Raw genomic sequence first — 25,909 nt, 5'->3', positions numbered from 1 at the left:
TGGCACAATCTTTCCAGCTGAGTGACCCGAGTTGGTTATTTTAAAGCTAAACGAAGACAAAAGTCATTGGACCTGGGAGATTAAGGACCAACAAAGGCTCCCTTAACACTTTGAAAAACACCTTTCTAAAAGTATTTTCACTAAGAGGTCTAGTGTTTTCTTCTCCTTTCTTCCTTTTTTGTTAATCTTTGTGCAAAGACAGGGCCTTTGATTTTAGTATTGGTTCTCCACTTAAAGACATGGGATTAGATTTGTCTGTCAGCAGCTAGAGTTTACTCTAGAAGGATCATTCTTGCAGGATTTTTGACCAGTCTCACAGTCCAGAGGTCTACAACATTCCTGTAAACCTTGGGAGAGCAATCTGCACTTCTGGGATCTATGCTGCACTAAGCTCAAAGGCTACATCTATTCTTTTCACCACCGTATTATCTGGTAATCTTTCAGCTGTGTATTTCTCTACTGCCCTGCTCTGGTGGGAATAACATTGAGGCTTGGGGCTGTATTCGCTCAGTCTCTAACTTCTAAACAATGAACTGTTTTACTTTTTCTACTGCTGCTAAAGGAGCAGCATTTCAGTAGCTGTTGGTAGCTGCCTCTGCTTTCCCTTTCTAGGGTTGAAAAGTGGGAGGTGTAGTCCTCAAACCAGCACCAGATACTTGTCTGCTTCTTCTTCACATTGCATCCATGCTGCAAACTGAACACAGCAAGAGAGAGACTCCAGCATTATCTGAATTACAAAGTCATTCTATTGTCAAGCCTTTTAAGTGTCAAATTCTCTTTTAAAACCAAAGGCTGTGACATTCACTAGAGAACAGCATCGTTTCAAAGTCAGGAAGGTCTATTCTTAGCACATCAGTCAAAAAGGAAAAAAAAAAAGTCTTTGGGGAAAAAAAAAAAACCCCAAACAATTTTACCAAAATGAACCTTGTCAGAAATGATCAATTCATCTTCCATTCAGATTGACCTGGTCCTTGCTGTATGCCAGAGGACAAAATTTGATGACACAGCACAATAAATTAAGATTGCCAGATCTCCTTGTAATTAATTCTCTTGCAGTGCAGGTTTGGCAAAGAATAATTTACCTTCGAGGTGATTAAATAACTGGTAGTTTGGTTTTGGTTTTTTTTTTTTTTCCTTTTTAAGGAACATTTCTCCTCAGTTAGTTGAAGAATAGATGCTGATGAGTAACAGCCACTTCCCGGTATTTTATTCATGCTATGTAAATACCTCTTCCTGCTAGACCAGTGCCTCCTCAACAGTTAAGACTGAGCACATCATATCCCAGAGGGGCATGGGGGCTCTATTGTGTTTTCCTGTTTTCTGGTGTGCAGCCCCTCAGAAACCTCCACTGCACTGGAGAGCCCAGGTTTACTCACACCCCAACCTTCAAATCTGTGAATGTCACATCCAGCCAATTTGTCTTTTGCCTTTATTATTACTCATTAGAAAACTTCAGTCTGAGTTCATGAAAAATAAATAAATATGGTCTATAGCCTAATCTTGAAACCTACTTGTGCATTATAATAGTTATGATTCTTGAACTAAACAGAACTTCTGAAGTATTTATACTAATACATACCCTACAAATTATTTAGTCTTCAATTAAAAGAGAAAAATAATTTATTTAGCACACTAGAAACTTAGGTAAGATGTCTATGTTATTTCTTCAAGGCTGTATCCTCTAAACTCTGCTTATAAGGAGCTGCTATGGGTGGGCTCTTCATATTCAAGGACTGAGAGAGTGCAAAGAGCTTTTTCTAACCTTCTTGAAAAAGCCATGCAAGTGTCTTTGTATCTTTAATTAGATGGGGACAGAGTTTTAACTATCACTAAAACTTCCCTATTCCTGAAGAAGGGATTCAGTTCACTGGAGGATGATGCTGGAACAAGTATGCTATCAAAGCAGATTCTTAACATCCCTGTATACGTCCCGACCATCTTCAGCGAGACTGTCATTAGTGTGCTTCTGTCTCTTTCGTTCTCTTTAGTATTCATGCAGTGATGATCATGTGAAAATTACTCACACTTCTGACTTGAGAAAACTTTCTTAGCCCAGAAATTCATCCAATATCAAGGGAATTAGAAATTCAAATGGGGGCAAATTATACACTGTGTGTGTCAATACAGCAAACCTTATAAAAGCTACAATCAATCATATCGGCATCAAAGGTGGCAGTACATTTCCTTGTCACCAAGTGGATCACAGTCCAACAAACAAAGGAAAAGGTGAATCAGAACAAGAAACTTCACTGTGCTGCTTGGAGAGGACAACCTCATCTGAAAGCACAGACCTGGAGTCAGTTCTGGAGCTTCTTTGTATTGTGGTCCATGGTTATGCACAAATCTTTTTTGTTTATTTGTCTTGCCTATTTATTTGCTGCCTAAGCTATACTGTAACGCAGGTTCTGTCTCTCACTGTGCTTATGTGCCATTTCAGTAGAACAAGTGCTTTCCCAAAGTCTTTGATTATTTAAATGAACTATTGCACGCAGTCCCCTTCCCAAACCTCTACGTGAGTACTCCAGTCCTTCCTGTGCATTGATACCTAGCACGTTCCTGTTGCAAGTTAAATCCAAATACCTTATGCCTGGGTGCAACCTCACATTAGGCAGCCCACTCTGCAAATCATTTAAATTCATTAAATGAATGTAATGATCCATACTGGTTTCCCACTGTCCAGCTGCTGACTGAACAGTGTGTGGTACAGAGTGGACTTCCATTATGATTATCTTTAGATTTTTTAAAAATCTATATTATGTTGTATGACTAATCAGGTAAACAACTCTCCCTCAGAAACACCTCCCAAAATTATTGCATGTTGATGCATGTATTGATGTTTCACATGTACAATGCCAAACCTAATGCAGGTATGTGTAAAACCCAGCAGTGACTTATGGAGACTGCAGCTCATTCCTGCATGATTCTCTCTCTTTGCTACTCTCCTTATGTGTTTTGACTGCCAAATTTTGTGGTTTTGTAGGTCTTGTATCTCAGCTCTCTGCTGTCAGCTCCCTGAGATGCAAGAAGTAGGCATGGCCCAGATGCTTGCCTGAAGCAGAAATAGCACATCCTTCTACTACTATTCTCCATCAGGTCCCCTGAGTCTTGAATTTCTGGCAGACAGTATTCCATGGGGAGAAAAAAACCCAGACCTTTAGTTTGCAGTTGTTGTAAAAACCTGATTCTGGTTTGGTGTAATTTAGCAGACTGAAATAGAGGTATAATAAATCTGTTATACTGTCTTAGTGAATCAGTAAGCTTATACTGGTAAAAACTGTTCAGATTCTGGAATATTCAGTAATCCTCCTGCATTTCCAGGGGCTTTTGTGTATTCCCAGTGTTTTGTCTATGTTACAGTCTGCAGCTTTGAGGGGATATGTGTACTGATAAGTATGTGTTTCTGGATGGGTGTTTTCAAAACTCCAGAGAGACAACAGGAACCAAACGGCTCCTGTTAATGATTTAAGGGTTTATGAGTATATGTATATATTTATTTCAGACTGGTATGTAGCAAAGGTGAACAATAAAAGCCCTGTTACTTCGGATCGTTTAAGATATGCTGGCATACAGTGTGTGCAATGAACTAGCTTGTGTACCTGTGGGTATAGGTAGTTATAACTGTGTGTGAAGGTAAGCCTACACAAGTGTAGGTAGATGGATAGGTGCATGCAGGCTGCCCTTTGCAATGCTCAGAATTGTCACTGGTGTCTCGCAAGCCCCGTGGTGACAAGCAGGGGCTGAGATTTCCTGGCAGCTGCTGAGCTTTCAGAGGAGGCGGCCACGCGGGATGCCTTACCTTCTGCGCTCTCCGCTTGTCGGCTCTCTGGTTCTGGTGGTAAATTCGGCTGAAGTTGGAAACAATGACTGGAACCGGCAGAGCAATGACCAGCACCCCACTCAGGGAGCAAATGGAGCCAAATATCTTCCCAGCAATTGTCTTGGGCACCATGTCACCATAACTAGAGGGGGAAAAGAAAAAAAGGGGGAAGCCCCTCCTTCAGACAAGTGCAACGGCACCACAAGCCTTTTCAGGTTCCCTGAATGCACAGCAATGTGAGTGTCCAGGTTAGACACTAAAGCTTAGAAATCCACCATGCAAGCAGCAATTCATGTGGTGCTGTCATCCTGGAGATGACAATTTACACTGCGCTTTGGCAATGAATTATGCTAAACCAAAGAAAGGCACTTTTGTTGCAGAATAGATATGCCAGTTCGGGCAGCTGCTGAGTATGTTAAATTCACATCCTCGCTTATTTAGTACCTACCTCTCCATGTAGCTGAGCTCTAACAAACTTAAAACTGTATGTCTGCTTGTGAGCAGGTTCATATATTTTCATTTCCTTATATCCAGGTGCAAATGAGGACTGATTTACACTTTCATTTCAAAACCCAGCAGTTTCCTTGCCATCTGTACAGTCAGAAATTTGAGGGTCGTTCAAAGTCTGGATTCAGTAAAGGGTGAATTCTGAGGAATATGAGACCAGCTGAAAAATATTCAGACAAACCTCTGCACTGGGTTTGAGCCAGCAATCTTCATTAACAATTAAAATTTGTATGTTAAATAATACCAGCAGAATCCGAGATGGAATAATCTATTTTGCACAGATGGAAGATGGTGCTGGTTTAGGTTCTGTGGATTCCACGCGACAGAAATCACTACTCTGTTGAAGGCTTACTTGTTGTTTGTGTTTTTACTTTTTATATTGCAAAAGCTTTCTGCAGTAGTTTTATACTTAAGCTTTAATACTGTCTGTCTGTAAAGAAAACCAATGTGCTTTGCCTTATGGCTACTCACCAGTGCCATAAGAAGGAACATGCCCTCATGGAACATACAGTACTGAAACTGTTCTGGGACTTGGACACCTGATTGACTGCGCTGGCTTACTGAATGCTGCATTATAGCGAAGGCAGTGGGGATTTTGAATTCTGATTTACAGTTTGGCCTGACAAAATCCCCATGTTGCATCCCCCCAGGTGAATGGGCCTCTTAATTCTAACCGACGGTGCTATTGCTCACGATTCCCCTACCTCACAGCACAACTTCTGATATCCAGTGGGCACCAGATGTTGGCAATGCAAATGTTGTGCCTGCGTTCAGCAGATGCAGGGTGGTAACCTCCACAGGAGGCTCTTCCTCCCCTGCAGTTTGCCCTCTAGAAGTGACTTCAATGCTTTTTTCTGCAAACGGTTGACAAGCAAATAAAAACCCATCCAGAAAGCTGGATGTGGATTGCAGTGTGTTCTGATCATATACAAAAAGCTTACTTGTAGCTAGTGCCCCTAGAGTATGATAGGAACGTGATTAGCACAGCCACTTACTGAATTTACAGGCCTTGTTTTAGTGAGCCATTTATTACGTGCTTGCATGCAAATGTATATTAATATCAACATTCATTGAAGAAATTTTCATCTGGAGGACAGGGAAAAGCAAGCAGCCAAATAACAGATTTTTTAAAAAAATCTCTAGTACTGAAATGACTGTGCAGAAACCACTAGCATACAGGAATTCCCAAAGTACCTCTGTGACTCAGGAGAACACATTGTACTCTGTGAAATCCCACTACAAGCATGTTTATGTGACCTGGCTACACCCTGGAGTAGAAGAGAGGTCCCAGGCACTGCAACCTGCTGAAGTTTTGCAGTAGACAGGGAAAGGATGCTAAAATTAAAATTGGGCCTAAGGAAGACATCCCTTGTTTCAGGGTCCTTGAAATCTGGAGAGGTCCCTAGTTGCTATCAGATGGTGTTTGGGATTTCTGTTCTCTTCTTTGAGATGTTCTGGTGTTTGATACAGCAAATATTGAAAAGCAAAATGATTTACAGTTGAGGCTTTATTTTTACCTTGGATGTCTGCATATGACCAACAAAGAGCTTTTATGGGAATAGAGTTGTGCTAAGAATCATTTATGTCCAAGGGGAAAACCAAATATTTCAAAATACCCTTTTTATCAGCTAAACTTCTTTCTCCCATCCAAAACCTCTTTGGTATGAGGGTCTCTGAATAAAAGCAGAACTCATTACACGTTAACTGCTTGCTCCTGGGAGTCTGTCATGTCTCTCCTTCTAGGCTTGGTGGCTAGACAGTGTGGCCAGGCAGCTGGGTAAAAGATTATCATTGCTGGGCTATCACACTCACTTGTGTCCAAGGAAAGGCCTAGTTTCACACTAAGTGACAGCTTTTCTTTGGCATTTTCAGGTTTTGGGGTTGGGGTTTTTTTCTTGTGTGTGCATAATTGCTTCAGGCTTCACTAGCTAAGGCTTAATTATCCCAAGCAGAATTCTTTTCCTGCCTTGACCTGCAATAAAACCCCTCAGAATACCTCAAAACAATAAAATGCTATTTATGTCTATTAACTTTTTAGCTGCTGTTTTATGCAAAGATAGTTTAAAAGCTCTTGTGAAGTGACAAGGTCTTCAGCCTTATTTAACACTGTTCTAAAAAAAAAAATCTTACTTTTCACCTGCCACCCCTTAACACAATAAGGCTGAAAATTAATCATATGCCTCAAACATGATCTCAGTGACCTGAAGCACTGAGAGAAAGCCCTTCTGTGCATTTGTAGAAAGTATAATAATAAGTGTCTGGCTCACAGTCTGTCCTGGAGAGTTTTGTTCTTACATGCAGACTGAGAGTTACCTCATTACTTGGGACTTCAGAGAAGGTGCTTTAAAACATCATCAGGAAAGATCAAACTGTCTTGGAGCACAGAGCATTTTGCTGGGGAGATGTAGAACTTCACTTGCAAAACTGTTACGAGAGATACTGCACTGAGAGATTTTGCACTAGCTGGAGCAGGCTGCACAGGATCAAGACCTAAAACTTGTAACACTGACTTCTGGATCTACCGCAGAGTTACGCGTGGAGAGAACACTGTTGGATTAATCCATCTGGGTTTGCATGGCATGTCGTGCACTTGTAGCAGTGTTTTCTGGCTTTACTGGGCTGACCTGCAATGCAAGTGATACTGATATTTGGAAATGTCCTAGCTTTTTGATCAGAGTACAACCGAGCTGGAGCTTGATCTAGATCCCCTTGCACTTAATGAGAGGTCTCCCTTTGACTTTGACTATGATAGCTTTTGGAGTGAACCTATAAAGTTGCAATTGTTCTACTCCTATATTGACATATGCAGCTACTGCAATATTAATTGTTGGAGTCACTATTTTTGTCCTGATGAGACCATGAGGTACTAATGGCCACATGGCATATTTATAACAGATACAGTGCCAAATAATCTCAAATATTGTATTTCAGTTAGTACTAATTGGGCATTTTAAACCTAAAACTTCTTTCCCCCAGACTTTCCTATTAATTTGTTTAGTAAAAGGCAACTTGCCACCTAAAAATTTCTCCTACGGAAAGTGTGTTTCAAGTAATTCATCAATAATCTCATTAGAGCAGCAAGAAGATAGAAGAATTAGATAATGATTAACATTCAGAGGGTCTAAGAGGATGTTTGAGCCCCTAATAAAACAACAGGAGGCTGCAAATTCAGTAGACTTTTAATGTGATCTCTGGTAAATCATTTCAGCTTTCTGTACCTCAATTCCCCATTTATGAAATGGCAATTGGTTGCTTATTCTTTGCCTGCTTGGTTAAGTAGGTGCTAGGTTCTTCAGAGGAGGAGCTGCCCCATGTTCTGAATATACCCAACACCCTAAGTGCTATTGCATTACAAATATTAATAATGCAAGGCAGTTGTACAGAAATCTGGAGTAAACCCAGCCTGTACGTGGCTCCAGGCTTGTCCAGAGGTAAATGCTGAGCATTGGCTAGGTTAGATGTGGAACATGCCTAGAGACAAACATCTTTTTATTTATTTTGCTAGGAACCCAGTTAGATGACAACAGGTTCAGCCCGTTTTCAGTTGCTGAATTCCTTGCTCTGCTTACTGGCTGTGCGAGGTGAGATACACCTGCTGCCAGGTGAGCGCTGGGGTGGGTGACCTCTGGGAGGAGCTGCCCTTGCTGCCGCAGTCCCTTCAGTGCTCTCTCTGGACACTGATAGTGATCCTGGAGCCTCTATACACATATCCCATGTTTCCAATGACATAGCTTCGGTTTGTCCCCTTTTCTTTTCCGGGTGTCCCTCCAAAGCCCTGTTTCCTGCCAAGAAAGCACTGTGAACACTGAGACTCTTACTTTCTGTACACATGATGTAAAGTTCAAGTAAAGCCTTAAACAGACAAACCAGAAAAAAACAAAATAGGAAATTACTTTTAAGTGGTCACTCTTCTGACTGGAAAAGACTGAATGCAGAATTTCAATATTTTTTTTATTTGTACTGTGACTTCTGTGTTCTTTGGGTATAAAAGGGGTCATATGTCACCCACCCTAATTAGCAGCTATTAGCCTTGACAGCATAATGTGCTTTTGTTTTTCTCTCTGTCAGTACAGAAAATGCTATCAAATAGAGGTCACTGCTTCCGAGTTCTGGTTTTAGCGGTAGAGGTGTCTGGACAGCGCTTAGCTCCGCAGCTGGAGGCAGCAATAAATAAGGTGCTGAACAGCTCATCAAATGACTCACTCTAAAAATAGACTCTCAGCAGCATCTCTGATGATCCTCTCTCTGTGTACAACATTCACAGCCCTAGAAATAGGGAATTGTAGTAAAAAAGCTGGAAGATCCTATGGTATAGGGACATCGGAAGGGGGACAGAGGATGCTCTTTTCCAGCAGCCTTTTTATGTGCCAACTTTTCAGCTGGTATAAGGCATGCATCTGGGGAGGGTCTTACAGTTCATAAATTACCATTATTGTATAGCTATTGTCTTCATTGGTTTCTCTAGATGCAGAGGAGATAAGAGTGCAACTGAAAATTGATAAACTGTATCCCAACACCTTCCTTCTTACCAGTAAAAGACCTGTCTTTGGACAGAGCGCCAGGTCCAGCACCCATCCTCTTCTCCAGAGCTGGCTCAAGGGAGGGCACTCAGGCTCCACAGAGCAGCATGCTCAGGGAGTGCTGGTGTGTGCTCCTGTGCCCCCAGATGATTTGGTTAAGGTCGCGGAGCCAACACAAAAACGTGGGGACAGCTGGCTTATGGATCAGATGGTCAGAAGAGGACCGGGCTTTTTCTGGTTGTTATGTTTAAGCGGTCAAGGGACATTTCCTGCCTAGTGGTGCAAAACCTTGTGGTTTTTACGCACAGCCTGTGAAAGCTGAAATACCTCATGGAGGATGGAAACAGAAACAATGCTGCTTCAAATGATTTAGTATTTCTGCCTCATACTGGCATTAACGGCTCTTTGAGAGCTGCTTTATCTCTCTAACCTTTTGCCCAGCACAGCAGAGTCAAAAGAAGATTTCACTCCAGCTTGTAAGCTTCCGCTTTTAGGACAATAAGGACAGAATAATAACATTATGTACCATACAATAGCATGTGATTTTGAAAGCTTTTTGCATGAAAGAGATAGAATAAAGCATGGAATTAGCATGTAGCTTTCCAGGTGCAAGAGATCCTTTTCTTATACTATAAGTAAATTCCTGCCCAATGTTTTGATTTGCACAAAGGAGAAAAAAAAGTCTAAAATTCAGCTAGAATGTTTCAGTGGCATTGCAAGACTGCATATGTTGCATTTGACAGCTCAGAGGAGCTCATGTCCCTCCATTTAATAGGTACAAGTCCAATGTAATCATGCTAATGCTGCTTTGAACCTCCAGTGAAATAATGATCATGTCGCTTCCAATGATACAATGAAAACAAAAGCAAATATTACTCATTCCTTTCTTGTTTTTGCACATGACGAATGAAAAGGGAGTTGGTACGGGGGCTGGGGATAGTTAGATCTTTTGTTTAGGGTTTAATGGACGGTTCCCCTGCCACATTAGCTGTTTCATCCGCCTTGCTGGAATTACCCCATCAAAAACCACAGCTCTCCAGAGCACAGTGAGCTGCTGCTCATGTGTGCCATTTTCCTGCCTGGTTGGCTTTTATCCTGTCACGTATTCATATCTCCAGGTATGCAAATATGCTGTTGCCTTTTTCAGCAGAGGCATACAAACTTTCACATGTGATGTATTAAATTCCTTTGTACTGGGAAGGTGGGAAGAGGGCTCTGGAGCTACTGAGGCGATGATACTGTCTGATGGATTGAATGCAGACTTGAGATGCAGAACTAGTGATGGAGTGCTCCTGAAGTCTGAAAGCTGACTTTGTCATGGGATTGTTTTACGGCCTCAGGAAAGACGGGTCCACTTTCTATCTGATTTTTTACATGTCCGTGAGGGAGGTCAAGATATTTTCAGAACTGTCCTGGACAAGTGTTGTGAGGATTGATTAGTTAATGCTGGCATGGTATTTTGAAAATATAGGAGAAGTTTTTTGAAAGTGTTTTGCAGACACAGACTCAGTAATCCATGTCTATGAGGACAGTCTGGTATGTTAATGTCAGCTTTTTAAATATACTAATCCTAGAAGGAATGGGATGCACTGATGAATGCCTGAGAAATCTGACACGTGAGGAGGCTTGTGGTGCCTCCTGAAAGAGCGTGCTGTAAACAGAGCCATAATGGCTTTGAAGTGAGAGAATCTATAAACAGGCTGTCAAATGACAGACTTGAACAGCAAATCAGCTGTGTCCGGGGAAGTACAGAGCCTATTTCATGCTAGGATTCTTTTACATTAAATATACTTATTTTCTGCCTTGTTTTGAGCTGGGCAGCTCCCCAGCTGGGTATTCAACTTCTGCAATATCTGGCTTGGTTTTACGCTACTGTTTTCTTTTTTCCCTGGCATATTTTATTTGTTAATGTTTTCATGGATGCTCTCATCCTCCCTAGACATTCTGCTGAAATTACATCCATCATCTGAGCTGTGAGGGATGAGTGCTGTAGATGCGTGTCTGTGCTAGCAGCAGAAGCTTATCTTCAGTACTCAGATTCATTTTGATCTTTTGTAAAGCTGTGGTCAGCAGTGCTTAGTAGGGATTTTCCAGGTAACGTTGCGTTTTTGATTTTGTTCTGGTTTATAAATTCAGATTTGTTACTGAGTTTCATGTAATAAAAGGACTAAGAGATGTATCTGAAATCCTGAAGAAAGGTCTGATGCTGTTAGGCTCTTTTCTCATACTAACAGAAGTGAATGTGCAATGAAATGGGAGATAGGACATTTAAAACTGAGAGGGATTTCTGTACAGTGCAAGAAATTATCTCATTGGAACTCACTGTTTCAAAATACTGTGGGGATTTTGTTAGCGATTCACGAAAGGACTGGTCAGCTGTCTTTTTATTAACGCCGAGACCATGTAGTGACGTCACCTGGGATGAAGAAGGATCACTGAGGACATGCAAGTTCTGTTGCTTCTCTAACAAGGAGAATTAGAAAGAGAGGCAGGTTATTCCCTAATGACTTGCTCAGGGGGGATCTGTACTTCTTCTGGGTAGCCTGTACCAACCTTCACCAAAGCCAGATTAAGGGATTAGATGGATTTGGGGTCAGTTGTAGCCTGCTCATTCCTGTACTTGTTCAAGAAAGGTGACCTAGCTGAAGGTCTCTGAGAGCAACTGGTAGCATAAACGTTCCTTACAGCAACAGCAGGCACTGCCCAAAGAAACACAAATGTTTGTGTAGACTCAGGAATAAACTGAGTAGGTTATTTAATACACTCAGGGTTGAGAATACTTAATATATGCACACGCTGGTTCCCTTTATTCTTCCTGGCTTGGATCAACTTCTCAGCCTGTAGGCAGTTAAAACAGATGGTCTGAATTTGGGTAACACTCAGACCTTGAGTTGAAGCTAAAAATGGAATTTCATTGGCAAGAAAAGTAGGTCAGAAAGCTAAAGCCCCTAGTCCTAAAATGATGAAAGGCTTCTAATCAAGTGTTCTCTATTACCATTCATTAAAAGGAGCCGGGGAAGAAATATTATTAGAGACCTTTGAAAAAGGGATTACAACGGGAGTGTGAGCACCCTCCTTCCTGCAAGGAGACCTATGCGTTTGCAAACCTGTTTTGGTGTGAGAGATGGAGCGACCACAAATGTCCTGCGGGCTGAGCTGGAGCCACAGGATGGGAACAGTTTTCTTCATGGGAACATAAGCAACTTTATCTTCTGCTTCAGTCACAGGAGTGCTGACAGGAGAGCCTCTTTGCATATCCTCTATTAATACCTTTCACACTAATAATCCTTTCCACGCTAACGCTGTCATCCACCTGACTCAGGTTCTGTAATTTCATCGCCTCTGCAAATTGTGACTTGCACCATATCTGAGACTTTCAGTCAGTGATTTCTTTGCTCTTCATCGTTTTCAAATGTGTGCCAACTGCTAGAAATCTTTCTTCATTGTAGCCGACAGGAATTCAAAGCAAATGGGGAACCTGTACCAGTTAACACAGTGGTCCCAGTTCAGCACGTCGCTTGAGCCCTTGCTTAATATTAAGCACATACTTAATTCCTGTTCACTGAAAAGATGATAAACGCTTGTTCAAGTATTTTTTTGAAATGGTACTAAGATGAATGTTTGTTCTTTGCATTTGGCAAACCCAAGCTAATACACTGTCATTACTCTTCTCCCTTTCCCCTCAAACTACTGCTAGAAATCACATTTCTCTGAATGGAGAATTGCATTTCAGCTCTGCCAGCAAATGCATTTTTAGAGATAAGTGTCAGAGACCTCCTGTTTGCTCTCCCTTAATGGTAGATGTGGATTGTCTGCCTTGATCCTTGGCTGTCACTGTCACAGTAGCAGGTAACAAAAGTAGGGACTGAAATCTGGAACATCCTGTTGGTCTATATAACTCAGATATGACATGCAGGGTAATTGTCTACTGCTTAACAGAAATAGCAGTTTACTATGTCATATACATCTCACTAAAGAAAAATAGATGTTTTCTTTTTTTATGATATCTCAGGTTTCTCCATGACCACTTAATAAAGCACTAACTAGTTTTTCACAAAAAAAGGAAAATTTAAACTGTTGATTTAAATTATTCAGAGAAAAAGAGGAATTTACTTTAATGTAGAATCAATATAAGAAAAGCTGAATTTCACTTTGCAGAAAATACCTCCAGTTTTAACCTCCACACCTTACTGTCTTTTATTCCTAATGTTTATTCATTCAGCTTTTCAAAGGAAGCTCTATTCCTTTTAGTTCTTGCAAAGCTGATATAACCAGCAAAAAGTGATCTCAGTTTTCTTTTGCTCCATGTATCACCAAGCAGCTATGCTGTCACCTAAGTTTTTGATCCTCAAATCTCAGTTTCGGCAGTGATAGATGTAGCAGAAAAAGCTTTCTTTGATTCTTTTTTTTTTTTTTTTTGTTAGCCTACTGAACTTAACAGCATTTTTGTTTAGACAGATCTTTCTCCAATTGACAGAGTTACTTTTGATTTGAAATTTATTGAGAAGACTTAGCAGGCAACACCAGATGTTACCTGGGGTGTTATTTTTCTGAGCAGAAGATGACTGTAAAGAGGAAACTTTTCAATGGACTCCAGGACCAGTGGGTGGTGGTGGCAATTTCATGCCATTCTGAAGTTCTCCGCACTAGAGAATTTCAAGTGAAGAGCAACTGCTACATGTTGATGCACCTCAAACCCTCCAGCGGTACTGACCACACCTTGGAAGTCTGTGTGTGTTGCAGGGCAAGTTGCAGAATAATGGAAGAGTCCAACAAGAAAAGAGTTGAATCCATTTCCTACACTTGTGTTTGGCAAATTGCAAAAGTCCTTGGTTCCCTGAACCAGGAAGGTTGGTTGTTGTTGGTTTGGTTTTTTTTTTTCCTATTCTAAGCTGCAAATTCATAGACCCATGGTAATGGCAGTGTCAGGGACCTGTGTGGGTCTCTAGAGCAGTCTTTTGCTCGAAGCAGGTCTTTTGTCAGCAGACTTGAAAAATGCATATATGTTCGTGACAAGTTACTGTTTAGTCCTTCAACTCACCTTTATCAGTTGAGGAAAGGCTCACTGGTTTACCATAACAGTGGGGATTTATTGTCATACATGAGCAAAAAAATTCCATTTGATTCTTTCTTTCTTTTCTGACAAAAAGCCCACCCCTTGCTGTGTATCTCTGTATTGTGGGTTTTTTTCCCTGTGAAGGTGAAAGTATGATGTTATTTTCAAGGACTCCTGCTTCCTTGGTAATTGAAGCTTTTCACCCTGAACCTGACAGCAAGTTCTTCCTTGGTCAATATTTAATTTAATTTAAATTCTAATGTGGGCACTAAGACTCAAATCCATTTATAAGAATTAGGCCTTGTGGTGGTACAGGGCAGTCACCACCTGTGGGTTTTCTTTGGCCCTTAAACCATAGAGCTGTGGCACACCTGTGAGTTGTAATGAGGCATTGTGCTCTGATCTTTTTGGGTTTTTATTTATTTTATTTCAATTAACCTCAGCTGTACGGGTGCTCCCTGCATGCAGGCAAGGGGAAGTCTGCAGTGTCAGTTCTGATGCTTGGAGGTGTCTTGCCTAACAGCTTGTGATTATAACATGCTTAAAGAAGTTACTGTACACACAGTTACTAATTAGCTTATGATTTAGCATTGTTATCATTTTACTAGTATGTCAGTCATTATAATTTGTCTGTAAATGAACAGAGGTGTATTTTATCCAATATAGAGCACATACCAACTGATATAAGGTCAATTAAAGTGAAACAGGAGCTTTGCAGCCACCCACTACTGAGCGAGTCCTTCATCTTGGGTTTTCTCATTGTGACCCAAAGTAGTATTTTTAACCTTCGTGTTTTCTACAGCCGTCAAGCATCAACAATACTCAGGAAATATTAGGGAAAAGTCCTGATATTATTGTCCATCTGACCATCATCTGATACAGGCATCTGGCATGTTAGCAACCGAGTGCTTCTCTTCTCAATAACACACACTTTTTAAAAAGTGTTTGTTTTAATGGAAAATAAAATGTGCCAGATTAAGGCATTATTTATTTCTGGCCGCGTACACTAAAGGCCTTTTAAATTACTTCATTCATTATTCATTCAAGAAGAATCCTCATATTACCCAGAGTGAAAACCTTACACAATTAACCTGGTAGTAGAATCCATTTTTTTTTAGCACCTTAAAGCTTTCTGTAAAAGAAATCTTTTTCAGAAAACATACAGGCTGGAGAGGGCAGTCAGTGCATTGAGCAATTAGACTTTTCACCTAATAGCAAGGTTGAAGGCTCCCTGCCCTGTCTTAAATTCTTAACTGTGGTGTCAGCTTAAAGGAAATGCTGGATTTTTGCTTTCATTTTATCCTCATCTTTTTCTTTTCTGTCTTTTTAAGGAGCTTGAGCGTCCATGCTGAGCCATGTCACATTCAAAATGATACACATACTGTGCATTTTAATGAGCTGCTAACACTGATTATACAAAAAGCAATCTCAGAAATATTTACTGAGTCAAAAAAAAAAAGCCTATGGGGAATTAATTAGCTTTTTAAGAATTGGCTTTTTGAAAACCTCAGATTCTGGAAAAGTTGAACTTGGAATTGGAAGCAGTTTCAAAGGAGTTGAAGAAGCAAGCAGAAGAAAAAGGAGTAAGTTGTAATGGAGTATTACACATCCCAGGCATCTCTCTACTGGTTAGAAGATGCACTGGAAGCTGTATATATAATTGATCCACACTCTAGAAGCTTTCTGAGAGAGGAATGCCATGCAATGCCTGGATCATCTGTAAAGTTTCTATAGCCTTTCTGCGGGGATGAGCAGAGAGGGACAAAATCATTGGAGCCCTGGCCAGTTCCCTCCTCCATGTTCATGACAACAGATTTAGAAGCAGCCTGCTCTGCATAGATGGCTAAGTCACAGAATCGCAGAGTGGCTGAGGTTGGAAGGTCCTCTGGAGACCGTCTAGTCTAACCTCTGGTCACAGCAGAATCACCCAGAGCAGGTTGCTCAGGGCTGTGGCAATTTTTGATGTCTCCAAGGGCGGAGGCTGCATGATCTCTGTGGGCAAGCTGCTCCAGTGCTCCTTGCAGTAAAAAAAAAAGGTGACTGCTCTTGATCTGGAGGCAATTCTTGTGCAGTGTTTTTCTTGCTACAGTATTGGAAGGTTTGCCTCCATGTGGGGGTAGCTGCACTTTAGTACTGGGTACAGTAACACACAGATGCACAACTAACCTCTTTCTCACAGTTCCTATAGAATGGCTTTTTGACTAGTTTATTGGAAGAGTAAAACTGGTTTAATTTGATCATCTCCTTAGAAGCTTGATTCCTTTAATTATATTTAAGCACCCAAGCTCCCCTTTAAATAATAGTTTGAAATATTTTATATTTAAGAATAGCTATAATTCTGTAAATCTGCATAGAATTACCTTTCCTGATCAAAAGTTCTATTTCAACAGTCTAGCAATTATGATCAAATAGTGAAGTGCATAAAGTATGTCAGGTTTATTGGAATGAGAGATGTGGCACAAGTGAAAGGTATATCTCATGTCGAAAAAATAATTTGAGCTGTACACTTCCCTCTACATCCTATTATCTCTATCCATAAAATACAGACCCTAATAAACACAATTGCACAAATGCATATTTTTTTAAATAGTAATGTCAGAAACTCACTTCATTCAAGGCAATGGAAAGTTGCATACAAATTGCAGTTAGTTTTAGACCTATCTGATTAATGCTTCCTTTTCCTGCAGATGTAAAATGCTATCCAAGGGCTGGATATTACCTAAATATACGCTTCTGTCCCTTCCAAGGGAAGGTGATCTAATAATGCAGCATTTGTCATCAGATAGTAACCTATGAAAGGAATTAAGAATTTACTTGGATGAGGCATACGTTGTAAATGAAAGACATATTTCAGTGATAGGAAGAATTACATGAGCATCAAAGTGATCATGTTGCAGAGGGTACATAGAAGCCCTGCAGAAACTAGTTCAGTGCAGGCTACTCAAGTCCTGGAAATGTAAGGGAAAAATCCTTGTAATAATGGGTTGAAAGGCAATCTGGAAATTCAAATGTGGAACTGGTCCTTGAAGGATGACTTGGTGTGTACAGGATATTACTGAGATCAGAAAGATTTGAAAGGAGTTTTCTTTATTGCCCTTCAGTAAAATCACAAATAATATTGCAAATGTTATAAAACCACATCATGGGGTGGGAAGGCAACACAGGTTTCTGGACCTCTCTTTCAGAGCGCATGAGCTCCGATGCTGAGGAACCAGGAAGAGTGTATTTGTAGTGCAGACTGTCTCAGCCTTTACTTCTAAGGAAAGCAGAATCAGGGTGAATTGAAGACTTGTAGACATGTATTTCAATGCTTTCACATGCAGCAAGCATGTAGTGCTTGAGTATGTCCTTTCAGCCTTGCATTGCCTGACTTCTGGTGGCTATGTTCTCATCCACAGACTCACCTAACTTGTGAGCAAAATTACAATTGACATAGGGTTAGATTTACAAAGTTAATTGGGCTCATAAGAAGGATCACTGAAGCACTGGTGCAGGCCTAATGCTGTTTGCATCTTTACACACCCAAATAATTTTGTAAATCTGGCCATAGACACTATATATGAGTCTGAAATCCACTCTTATTTTAGATCACGTCAGGCAGCCTAGCTAGTAGGAACAGGTTTACACTACAGCAGAGCCACAGTCTGAACATTATATACCATGAAAAATTGGGAGATCATATCCAGAACTGGTGCCTAGCTCTGCTAACCAACGCTGGGGTGTTTTCTCTGCAATGCAGAAGACTCCTTTGGTGTGGGCGTGCTTTGTTCTACCTTGGTTTAGATACTTAATGATTTCTTCTCCACCCCCCTCCTTTTTAATGGTCTTGTTTAAATAAATATTAATGCCTCGTCTTTGAGCAGGTGCAAACCTGTACTCCAGAAAGACTGTATTATGGTTGCAGAACCATTATTGTATCCCTATCAATCATACTCTCATTTGCTCCTGGGATGTAAAGAGCACCTGTGGCTAGTTAGCTATAGACTTTATTACAAGCTAGATGACTTCAGCGTTCCTTGCTCATAACTGTGTTCCTTCTGCTTTCTTTTCTACGAATAAATTTTGATTTTTTGGAAGCCTTGAAATAACTTTTTTCCCCTCATTTCATCATTCTGTATAGCAGAAAATAAATAATAAACCCCAAAGAAATACAGGTGGTCCTCTGCGAACCTACTTAGTGCAGGACAGCAAAAGGTTGTCACAGAAGACAGTGAAAATGAATAGCTTTTTCTTACGCTAGCTACTTTTTTATCTTCTTTTATCTCTTTTATCTTCTTTTAATACTGCCTTATTAAAAAGAAAAGGTGAGCTTTAAACACCACACTGCAATACAAAATTTATTCTATTAAGTGTATGACAGACAAATCAGAGAATCTTTATTTCCTTTCTTATACAGGTTTTTTTCAAATGGAAGGCCAAAGCTATGAACCTGCTCTGAATGATCCCTTGATTTTATTCCTCTTCTTTTGAGAACAGCCACCATGAAGGCACAACAGCGTCTTTTAGACTGTCTGAGAGGATTTACTCTTGGTGAGCTGCAGGTCTTATGTATAGGGACCCGCTGTCTTATGGATTCATACATTACAGATGTACAGACTCTTATAGCACTGTGTCACATACGTGTGGATATGTCTTTTCTATGGCAGGTTCCAAAGCAGCTTATGGATCAGTCTAAACTTGTAGCAGAAACCGGTTTCACTCTATGGTCACCATTAGAGCAGTTGACGAGATGGGTGGCAGTATAAAGGTAGCCTGGCAGGGCTCTGGTGAAAATGATCCTGCTGAGAATACCAGCATACACTTCGCTTGCTTATTCTCTATGTGATTACAGGATTGCACAGACACAGGTACCCACGAGCTGCTTTCCAGTGCAGAAGTGGGATGTGAAGAAATGCAGCGTTCCTTCCAGTGACAGTTGGTGGCCATGAGCTTCAGTCTAAGTGGTCACCTGGAAATCATAAACTGTCTGTCTGACACCTTTCGTCTTCACTGCCCCTTGCTGGTTGGCCCTCTTCACTTGGAGTGCCAGAAGTTCAGGCTCTAGGATCCATCTTTATCTGTATTTTAGAATGTCTCATCCATTTGTTCCTCTAAGCATGTGTTAATATTAATAACACATAGATAATTTTTCTGAGTAAGAAATCAAATTCACCTACATGCTGCCAGATCTACGCCTCCAGGGAAGTGTTCTGAGTCTAGAGCTGGTTGAATAATTCTATTCTATTTCAGACTCCTCTTTCTCCAAAGACAGACTAAAGGAGCATGCTCACAAACATCAGTTTCTCTTGAAATGTTTTGGATTTTTGTTAGGAAAAAAAATAATCCAAACCATAAACTTTTAAGTGAAAGCAACAAAAGCCCATGGAAAATATAGGCTTGTTTGTGCATAGTTCAATTTCCCTTGTCTGCATTTGATTAAAAACACTGCAGATTTAACTTGATTTTTCTTCTAAATAGGAAGAAAAACAAGAAGAAAAATAGCCCTGCATGAAACTCCCTGTTATTTTCTTCACCAGTGGAGTGTTTTATCATTCTGAGCAAAAATTAACTGGAGTTGTCGAAGTTTGCCAGTGATTGATAGTGTCACCTTAAATGTTACTAGTCAAAACTTGTTTTCTCCTTTTTCACTCCTCCAGAATTCAGGTAGGCAGTTTGCCAAAGTGTAAAATTCCCTTTTGTGCAATTTGAAAAGTCAGCAGCGCCAGCCATGTTGTCACTCTGAACATCACATCGGATTTGAAAACAGGGACAAGTTTCCCAGCCCGGGCACTGCGTGTCGCGATGCAAAGCAAGCCGCCTGCCTGGCTGCAAGGGGAAACGGTGCCAGCAGGACATCAGCTGGCAGAGCTCTGCCAAGTGCTGTGATGGCAGGAACGGACGGGGCTCTGCGGAGGACTGGGGTGAGGTATGGAGCGGAGCAGGGGAGCGCGCTCTCCTGTGTTCATCTACCTCTGAAGATGCTGAAGGACGCTGACCAACTAGAAATGCAGGCCATGTTTTTCTGGAGCTGCAGAAAAGCTCTGGTCAGTGGTGGAACTGGAACGGTGTCGTCCCACGTGTGATTTAGGGAGGCTTTGGGACGGGTGACCCTGAGCTCCAAAACCCCCTAGCCTGGGGCTGCTTCCAGGGAGCCTTGCAGGAATCTGCCCATCCCACCCAACTGTACTGGGACTGGGCAGCGTCTCCTGAAATGTCTGCTGGCTTGTCCATTCGTTAGTACAGAAATCTCTCCTCTCCTCCCTATTGTGTGTCACAGGCAGGTTCTGGTTGTACCACGTATGACTGAGTGTGTGTATGCGTGCCTGCTTTACATACAGTCTGAATTGCCTTATCTGCTTTAGCTTTGATCTTCAGAATTGTGTTCTAATGTATTTGCTGCAAGATTATATAATGTGCACGATATCCTCCTTCTCTGGTAGTGCTCGGAAAGCTGATTTTGAACTTTTGGCCTTATAAATATGTTTCTCCCAGATGAGAAAGCAGACAGCTTGTGATGAAAACTAACTTGCTAATAAAAATAATTAGTACACAACGGGACAATCACCAAAATCAAACCCTGCTTTGTTTCCCTAAGTGTGTTTAAGTATTGCATAAATAGAAACAGATTATAAGAATAAATCATTTGTGGTCTGCACCTTGGGACGAAGCTGAATGATGGTTCTTGTATCTGTAGATACCTCGGGTCCTTTTGCTTATATTTTATGCATTTGAGCAGCCAGATCTTTATGCACATTCATAACTATTTCAGGAAAAACAAAAGACCGGGTTGTCTGGTCCATTTTCTGGCATCACTACTACATAGTGAAATTATCATTTTGCAGTAACCATCAGTAAATCTTTTGTCTAGTCCTAAATCCTCTGTCTAGCCCTTCCCATCACTGCTTGCAGAGTTGGTAAATTCACAGCTTCCCTGTCAGCAGATTTTATTTTCTAATTTCCTTTCTGTCTTAGAAGATTTTTCTCCATTATTTGCACAATCTGAGATTCAAACCATCATCTGTTAGTTACTTCATTCTCACGTCTGCTCTGAAGAAGCCTCTTTCCTTTCCCTTCCAGATTAGTACAGGTAGTTAAGGCACATTTTGTTTTCACCTCAGTCTTTATTTTCTCTGAGATATTACAGGGAGATGCCTGGAGAAAAGCGAACATTTCTGAATTTGCTACTTGTGATATCTTTTTCTTCCTGTTGCTACATATGCACCTTGAAAAGTTGAGCTTTTCCCTGTAGATATGACACTTCGAATGCCGAGTCTGAGCTGATGCCTTCATAAAAACACTTGACTGTGAATTCATTGTCTTGCAATTACTGATTCACTATCCTTCCTCCAGGTACAAACCACCGCAGATAACATTATTTGAATTTGTCTATGGGAGTGATACGCAGCAGGCTCATTTCCAAGGTTATTTTGGAATAAACAAGCAAACAAAAACAAGCCAAAACAAAACATAAAAACCCTAAAACAAACAACCAGGAGCCCAGATCTGCAGCATGCATTTTTATTCTTGTCTTTCCCATAGAAAAAGGAGAGATGTCAGAATTCAAATGTCTCGCAGTATGTTCTGCAAAAGCAGTGCAGCATGCCATTTGGATCTGTCAACATTTTATATTGTGACTGGCAAGGAAGTTGCTGTACCTTTTCCCTGCAGATTAGTACGACAGCTGTAAGAGCCATACAAAGTGACATAAGTTACAAACAGTTCTTACCAGATTGGCCAGGGAATCAGGTAAGGGAAAACTGCATGCCAGAGGTTTGTTTCTTTGGGGTTTTTTTTTTTTTTGGTAGATCTTGCATAAATGGGAAACAAACCAGATTTTTAACTCATCCTGATTTAGGAAAATCTGTGGCTGACCTTTAAGCTGACTGGATTCGGTACATGGATTTCCTTTGACTTCAGCACATTTTAAGCTATGTTTTGCTCCTTTGGTATTCACAGGGCAGTTAAGCCCCTGCAAATCTAAAACAGCAGCAGTGAGATTTCAGCCCTCTTCTATCCAGTGCTGGATCAAAAATATCTTCTAAATATATCTCACATTTGTACATTTCTTAGGGGTACAAACCTTTGCTTTATTTTGAGGGAGACAGGAGAGAGGAAAGGAAGACATCCTTCCCCAGACCGCTGAGCTACTGAAGTTCAGAATAGCTGTAGCACAGGGAATGTGTTTTTTAGTATTACTTTAAATCCAGTGAAGCAGACTGAAAAGCAATGCAGTTAAAGCTATGCAATTAAAGTAGGACTGTACAAGTGTGGCTGAGTGGAGATGTGGGTATGATAAGCCTAGTAAGTAGTAAATCTGGGTATAAATCTGAATGAAACAGTGTTTAAGTTTTGCATTTGTTCGCTGTGCACTGCTGCAGACCCTTTCACCGCAGTGAAAATTAACTGTAATTCCTTGAATCTGTAGCACTTTTTGTTTTCATCCTAGAGGGACTTCGACTGTGCAGCTCTCCTTACAGAGACCCTCACCGGTCACAGCTGCTGGTGGGTTTGGTTGCTGGCTGCAGCGGCGCAGCCCTGGCTGCAGCGGCCGCCTCTGTGCTCCGCTCCGGCTGCTGCGGGGACTGCTGCAGATACCCAGCCAGTGCATCCCCTGACTGCCACTGCTTGCAGTTGTGTTGGGAAGGAATTTTTCTTGATGTTTTTGGGTTTTGTTTTTAAAATGACATCGTTTCACTGTTGAAATGAATGGGCGGTTTTAGATTTCAGTGGAACCAGAATTTTCTCAGTAAAATGAGCCTTATTCCCATCATTACACTTAATAATTGTCCCTTGCGTAGTAACGTTGTCCCCTGAAAACAGTGGTAAAACTTCCCTACCCTTCAGTGGGAGTGTGATAGGTTTCATATTACCTCAGGAAAATGATTTTAAAACTCTAAATGAATTCACAGAGCTCACATACATCCTTACAGGCATGTAGCTGCTTGGTTCAGAACCTCCAGCCTTGTTTGGGTTTATGTATATGAGCTGGTAAGATTTTGTGATATTAATTTTATTTATTTGGTATCATTGTTGTGCTTTGAACAGGAAAACATCCTTGTCCTCCTCTTTTCTCTGTCCTGTATAAATCACATCTGTAATATCAGAACAGCCAAAGTTCCTTGCCTTCCTAATGAAACAGGCTGCTTAAGCACTAAGCCCTGGTAATCCAGTTTATGTTTTCATAACAGTAAATATAATGTGAAGATATGCACAGCTTGTGCTTGATGTAAGCAGTGAGATCATTACAGTGTTGCTAAATCCTTTTATTTTAAGATTTATTTCGTTGATAAACTTTACATATTTGTCCTTCATTTGTCATTTCTAGCATCGGCTTTAACCCAAAGCCAGCTTCCCATGCCTTCTACCACTCCAGTTTAAGCTTCCTTTTGCCTGGAGATTTGTTGGTACAGGAGACATGGAGATGTCACCTACAGGATGTTAAAGCGATAGGCAGAGGCTCTAAGGGATGTGAGTTTTGGCTCTTTATGTGACCTTGGTCAGCCTAAGCAAGCTCTTTTCTCCTCAGTTACCCTTGCCTAAAAGTGAGGAGCTATTATTTCTTTCCCTCTAATGCATAGTGTTTTCTCTTGGTCTTTATATAAGGGACTTTGCTCTTTGCACTGACACAGTGTCCAGTATGTATTTTCATAATCATTATTTACACTTTGATTAAGCATTCATATTATTCAGTAGATGACATTAATAATATCAAAATACCGTTTTATGCAATATTTAAGATCAGAATTTCCTATTGGAAATCAATGAAAACATCTTCCTAAAAAATCAATGACCTGAATGTCCCTTCTTTTATATAAGAAGTATCTATATTTATCAATGCTGATATAAGATGCTGTGGTTATCTGTCTGTTCATGGCCTATACAGAATTCTGTGATGCTTTTCTCAGAGGCAACCAGTTAGCTGTCAGGAGTAGATGACTTCTAGTCCACACCAATATGGTTTAGATTTAAAACAGAAGTCTGGCGACGACAGGCTTGATCTCCCATTAACAGACCCCTCCTGTGGTTTACTTTGTCATTAGACTTCAGCCCTTACACAAGACACTCCATTAACTAGAAAGGATTGTTCCTTCTCAAGTCCTACATGACTCAAGGTGACTGAGAATTCCCTGCTGGAGCAGGTCTGTTCAGAATATAACTGTATCTGTTAGCCAGAGCTGGGTCAGGGAGAGAGCCTTGATTCTATTCCTAGTCCTGCGATGATTTACCCTGCTGGAAATTGCACTGCTGCACCGCAGTTTATCCTGGACAAGTTTAGAGACAGAGCTAGTATGTCAAGTGATCAATGCCATTGAAAACAAAGGTCTGTGCGTGTTATCTCTTTGTTCTGTAATAAAACTGTATACATTGCATATGATACATAACATTTGCACTTTAAAATTGCAGAGGGATTAGGGCTCTGTTTGATGAGTTTAAAATTTTGTGTTCATCTTGAAGTTTTTATACATATATATATCTCTCCTGTATCTAATTTAGCCTGGGGTGTAATCAGTAAAAAATTGCAGGGTAACCTCATCACCTGTAAGCATTCTAGTGGGAAAATATGCAGCACCAGCAGGAATTCAGATTAAAGGTGTTAAAAAAAAATCCTTTCATCAGTGCTTTCTTCCTCATTAAATGCGGAGTTTGCTCATAAGTATTTGCCAAATAAAAAGGGAGAAATAGGTAAAAGTTAATACTATACAATTAAGTTCCTTTGAATTTTCCCAGAAGGTTCACCTTAGCTTAATTTAATATCCCCTCAGTTCTCCCAAGCCATCTGTTTGGCTGAGGTGCAAAACAAATGTGTACAGTTAGATGTATTTATCATGCAAGCCTTGGAGGTGACAAAAGCTCATAGGAAACAGGTTTGCTCACTGACCCCGCAGGGCAGTTGTTTCTTCAAGAAGTCCTTCCCCATGCAACAAAAGGCTGTTATTAGCTATTCTGGAAGACACTTTGAATAATCCAGCAAGGCAGGTAAAGCCCGTGGTAAATGATGAGCATGTCAACGGTCTCATTGACTTGGTGAGCTTGGGCTCAGCAGCTGTGGAAGTCAGAGGAGAGACTGTCCTAAATACCCAGCTGGATGGGGGCCCTGGGGGTCCATATTCGAAGCACATGCAAACTATTTCCTCCTGAGCTAGTGAGAGACAACTGCTGATTTGAGTGGGAGAGCAAAGCGAAGCAGGAGCACCGTGATGAAGGAGAAAAGCTTCCTGACCCCTGTGGTGATAACCTTATTAGCACAGCTCTGCCTCCCGGGGAGTAGAGGCGAGCCTTCGGAGCATGCTGCTGCTGCTGCTGCCTGGCGTGTGCTCCGCACCTCGTGGGATTTGGGACCTCCGGGGCAGGGTCGGGTCCTGCGCAGCCCCGCAGGTAGGCAGGCGCTTTGTAATGGCAGATACGGGCATGGTCCAGGCAGTCCGGTCCTCTGCTCCCTGGGGACCTGGGAGTGTCTGCACTCGGGTTAACAGTCTTGGGCTTATCGTTTAATGTACGGTATGATTCGCAGATGGGCAAAACGTGTCAGCTGGTGGAAAGCGTGGCCTGAACAGCCAGTGTTAAGGCCAAAATAGGACGCTGGGACTCTGGTTCCCAATTCCCCCTCTGTCACTGCCAGGGAGTACTCTTCCCAGATCCCGATGACTCCTGAGCTGGGACACTGGGAATTCTCCTGCACCGTCATAAGCAAGGGGCTAACACCAACCTCATTACCCTGTAATGAAGTTTACCCTTCCCTCCTCCAGAATGAGGAGAGGACAGCTGGACCAAGCCTTTCGGGGGTGTACAGGCGTGACGGACAGAAGGCGTGCAGGTTAGAGTAGCAGAATCGGTGGTGCAAAATGCTGAACTCCTGCCCTGTTCAGTGCTTGCTGTTGCTGATCCTTTTAGCATTGTTAGTGCTATTTGGCATTGAAGAAATAAAGTTTTGGCACACAAGTAAGCCCAGGCTGTTACTGTAACTTCCTCCTCTTTTTTGGCCTGGGTATTTTGCCAGGCAGGTTAGAGTGTGGTCCAGTGACTATAGGT

At 41.3% G+C, this 25,909-nt stretch overlaps 1 protein-coding gene across 7 annotated transcripts in view; it reads right to left on the bottom strand.

The window, feature by feature from the left end:
* KCND3 (potassium voltage-gated channel subfamily D member 3) overlaps positions 1–25,909 on the bottom strand; it is a 142,663-nt gene that overhangs the window by 31,589 nt on the left and 85,165 nt on the right. For all 7 annotated transcript variants that reach the window (XM_069771358.1, XM_069771357.1, XM_069771356.1 and 4 more), the window contains exon 3: positions 3,797–3,959. In XM_069771358.1, the coding sequence (XP_069627459.1) occupies positions 3,797–3,959 (163 nt within the window). The remainder of the gene's footprint in view (positions 1–3,796; positions 3,960–25,909) is intronic.

Source organism: Haliaeetus albicilla, chromosome 26, assembly GCF_947461875.1.
Source record: "Haliaeetus albicilla chromosome 26, bHalAlb1.1, whole genome shotgun sequence".
Lineage (NCBI taxonomy): Eukaryota > Metazoa > Chordata > Aves > Accipitriformes > Accipitridae > Haliaeetus > Haliaeetus albicilla.
The sequence above is the reverse complement of the archived record's forward strand: the minus strand, read 5'-3'. Positions and strand labels throughout refer to the sequence as shown.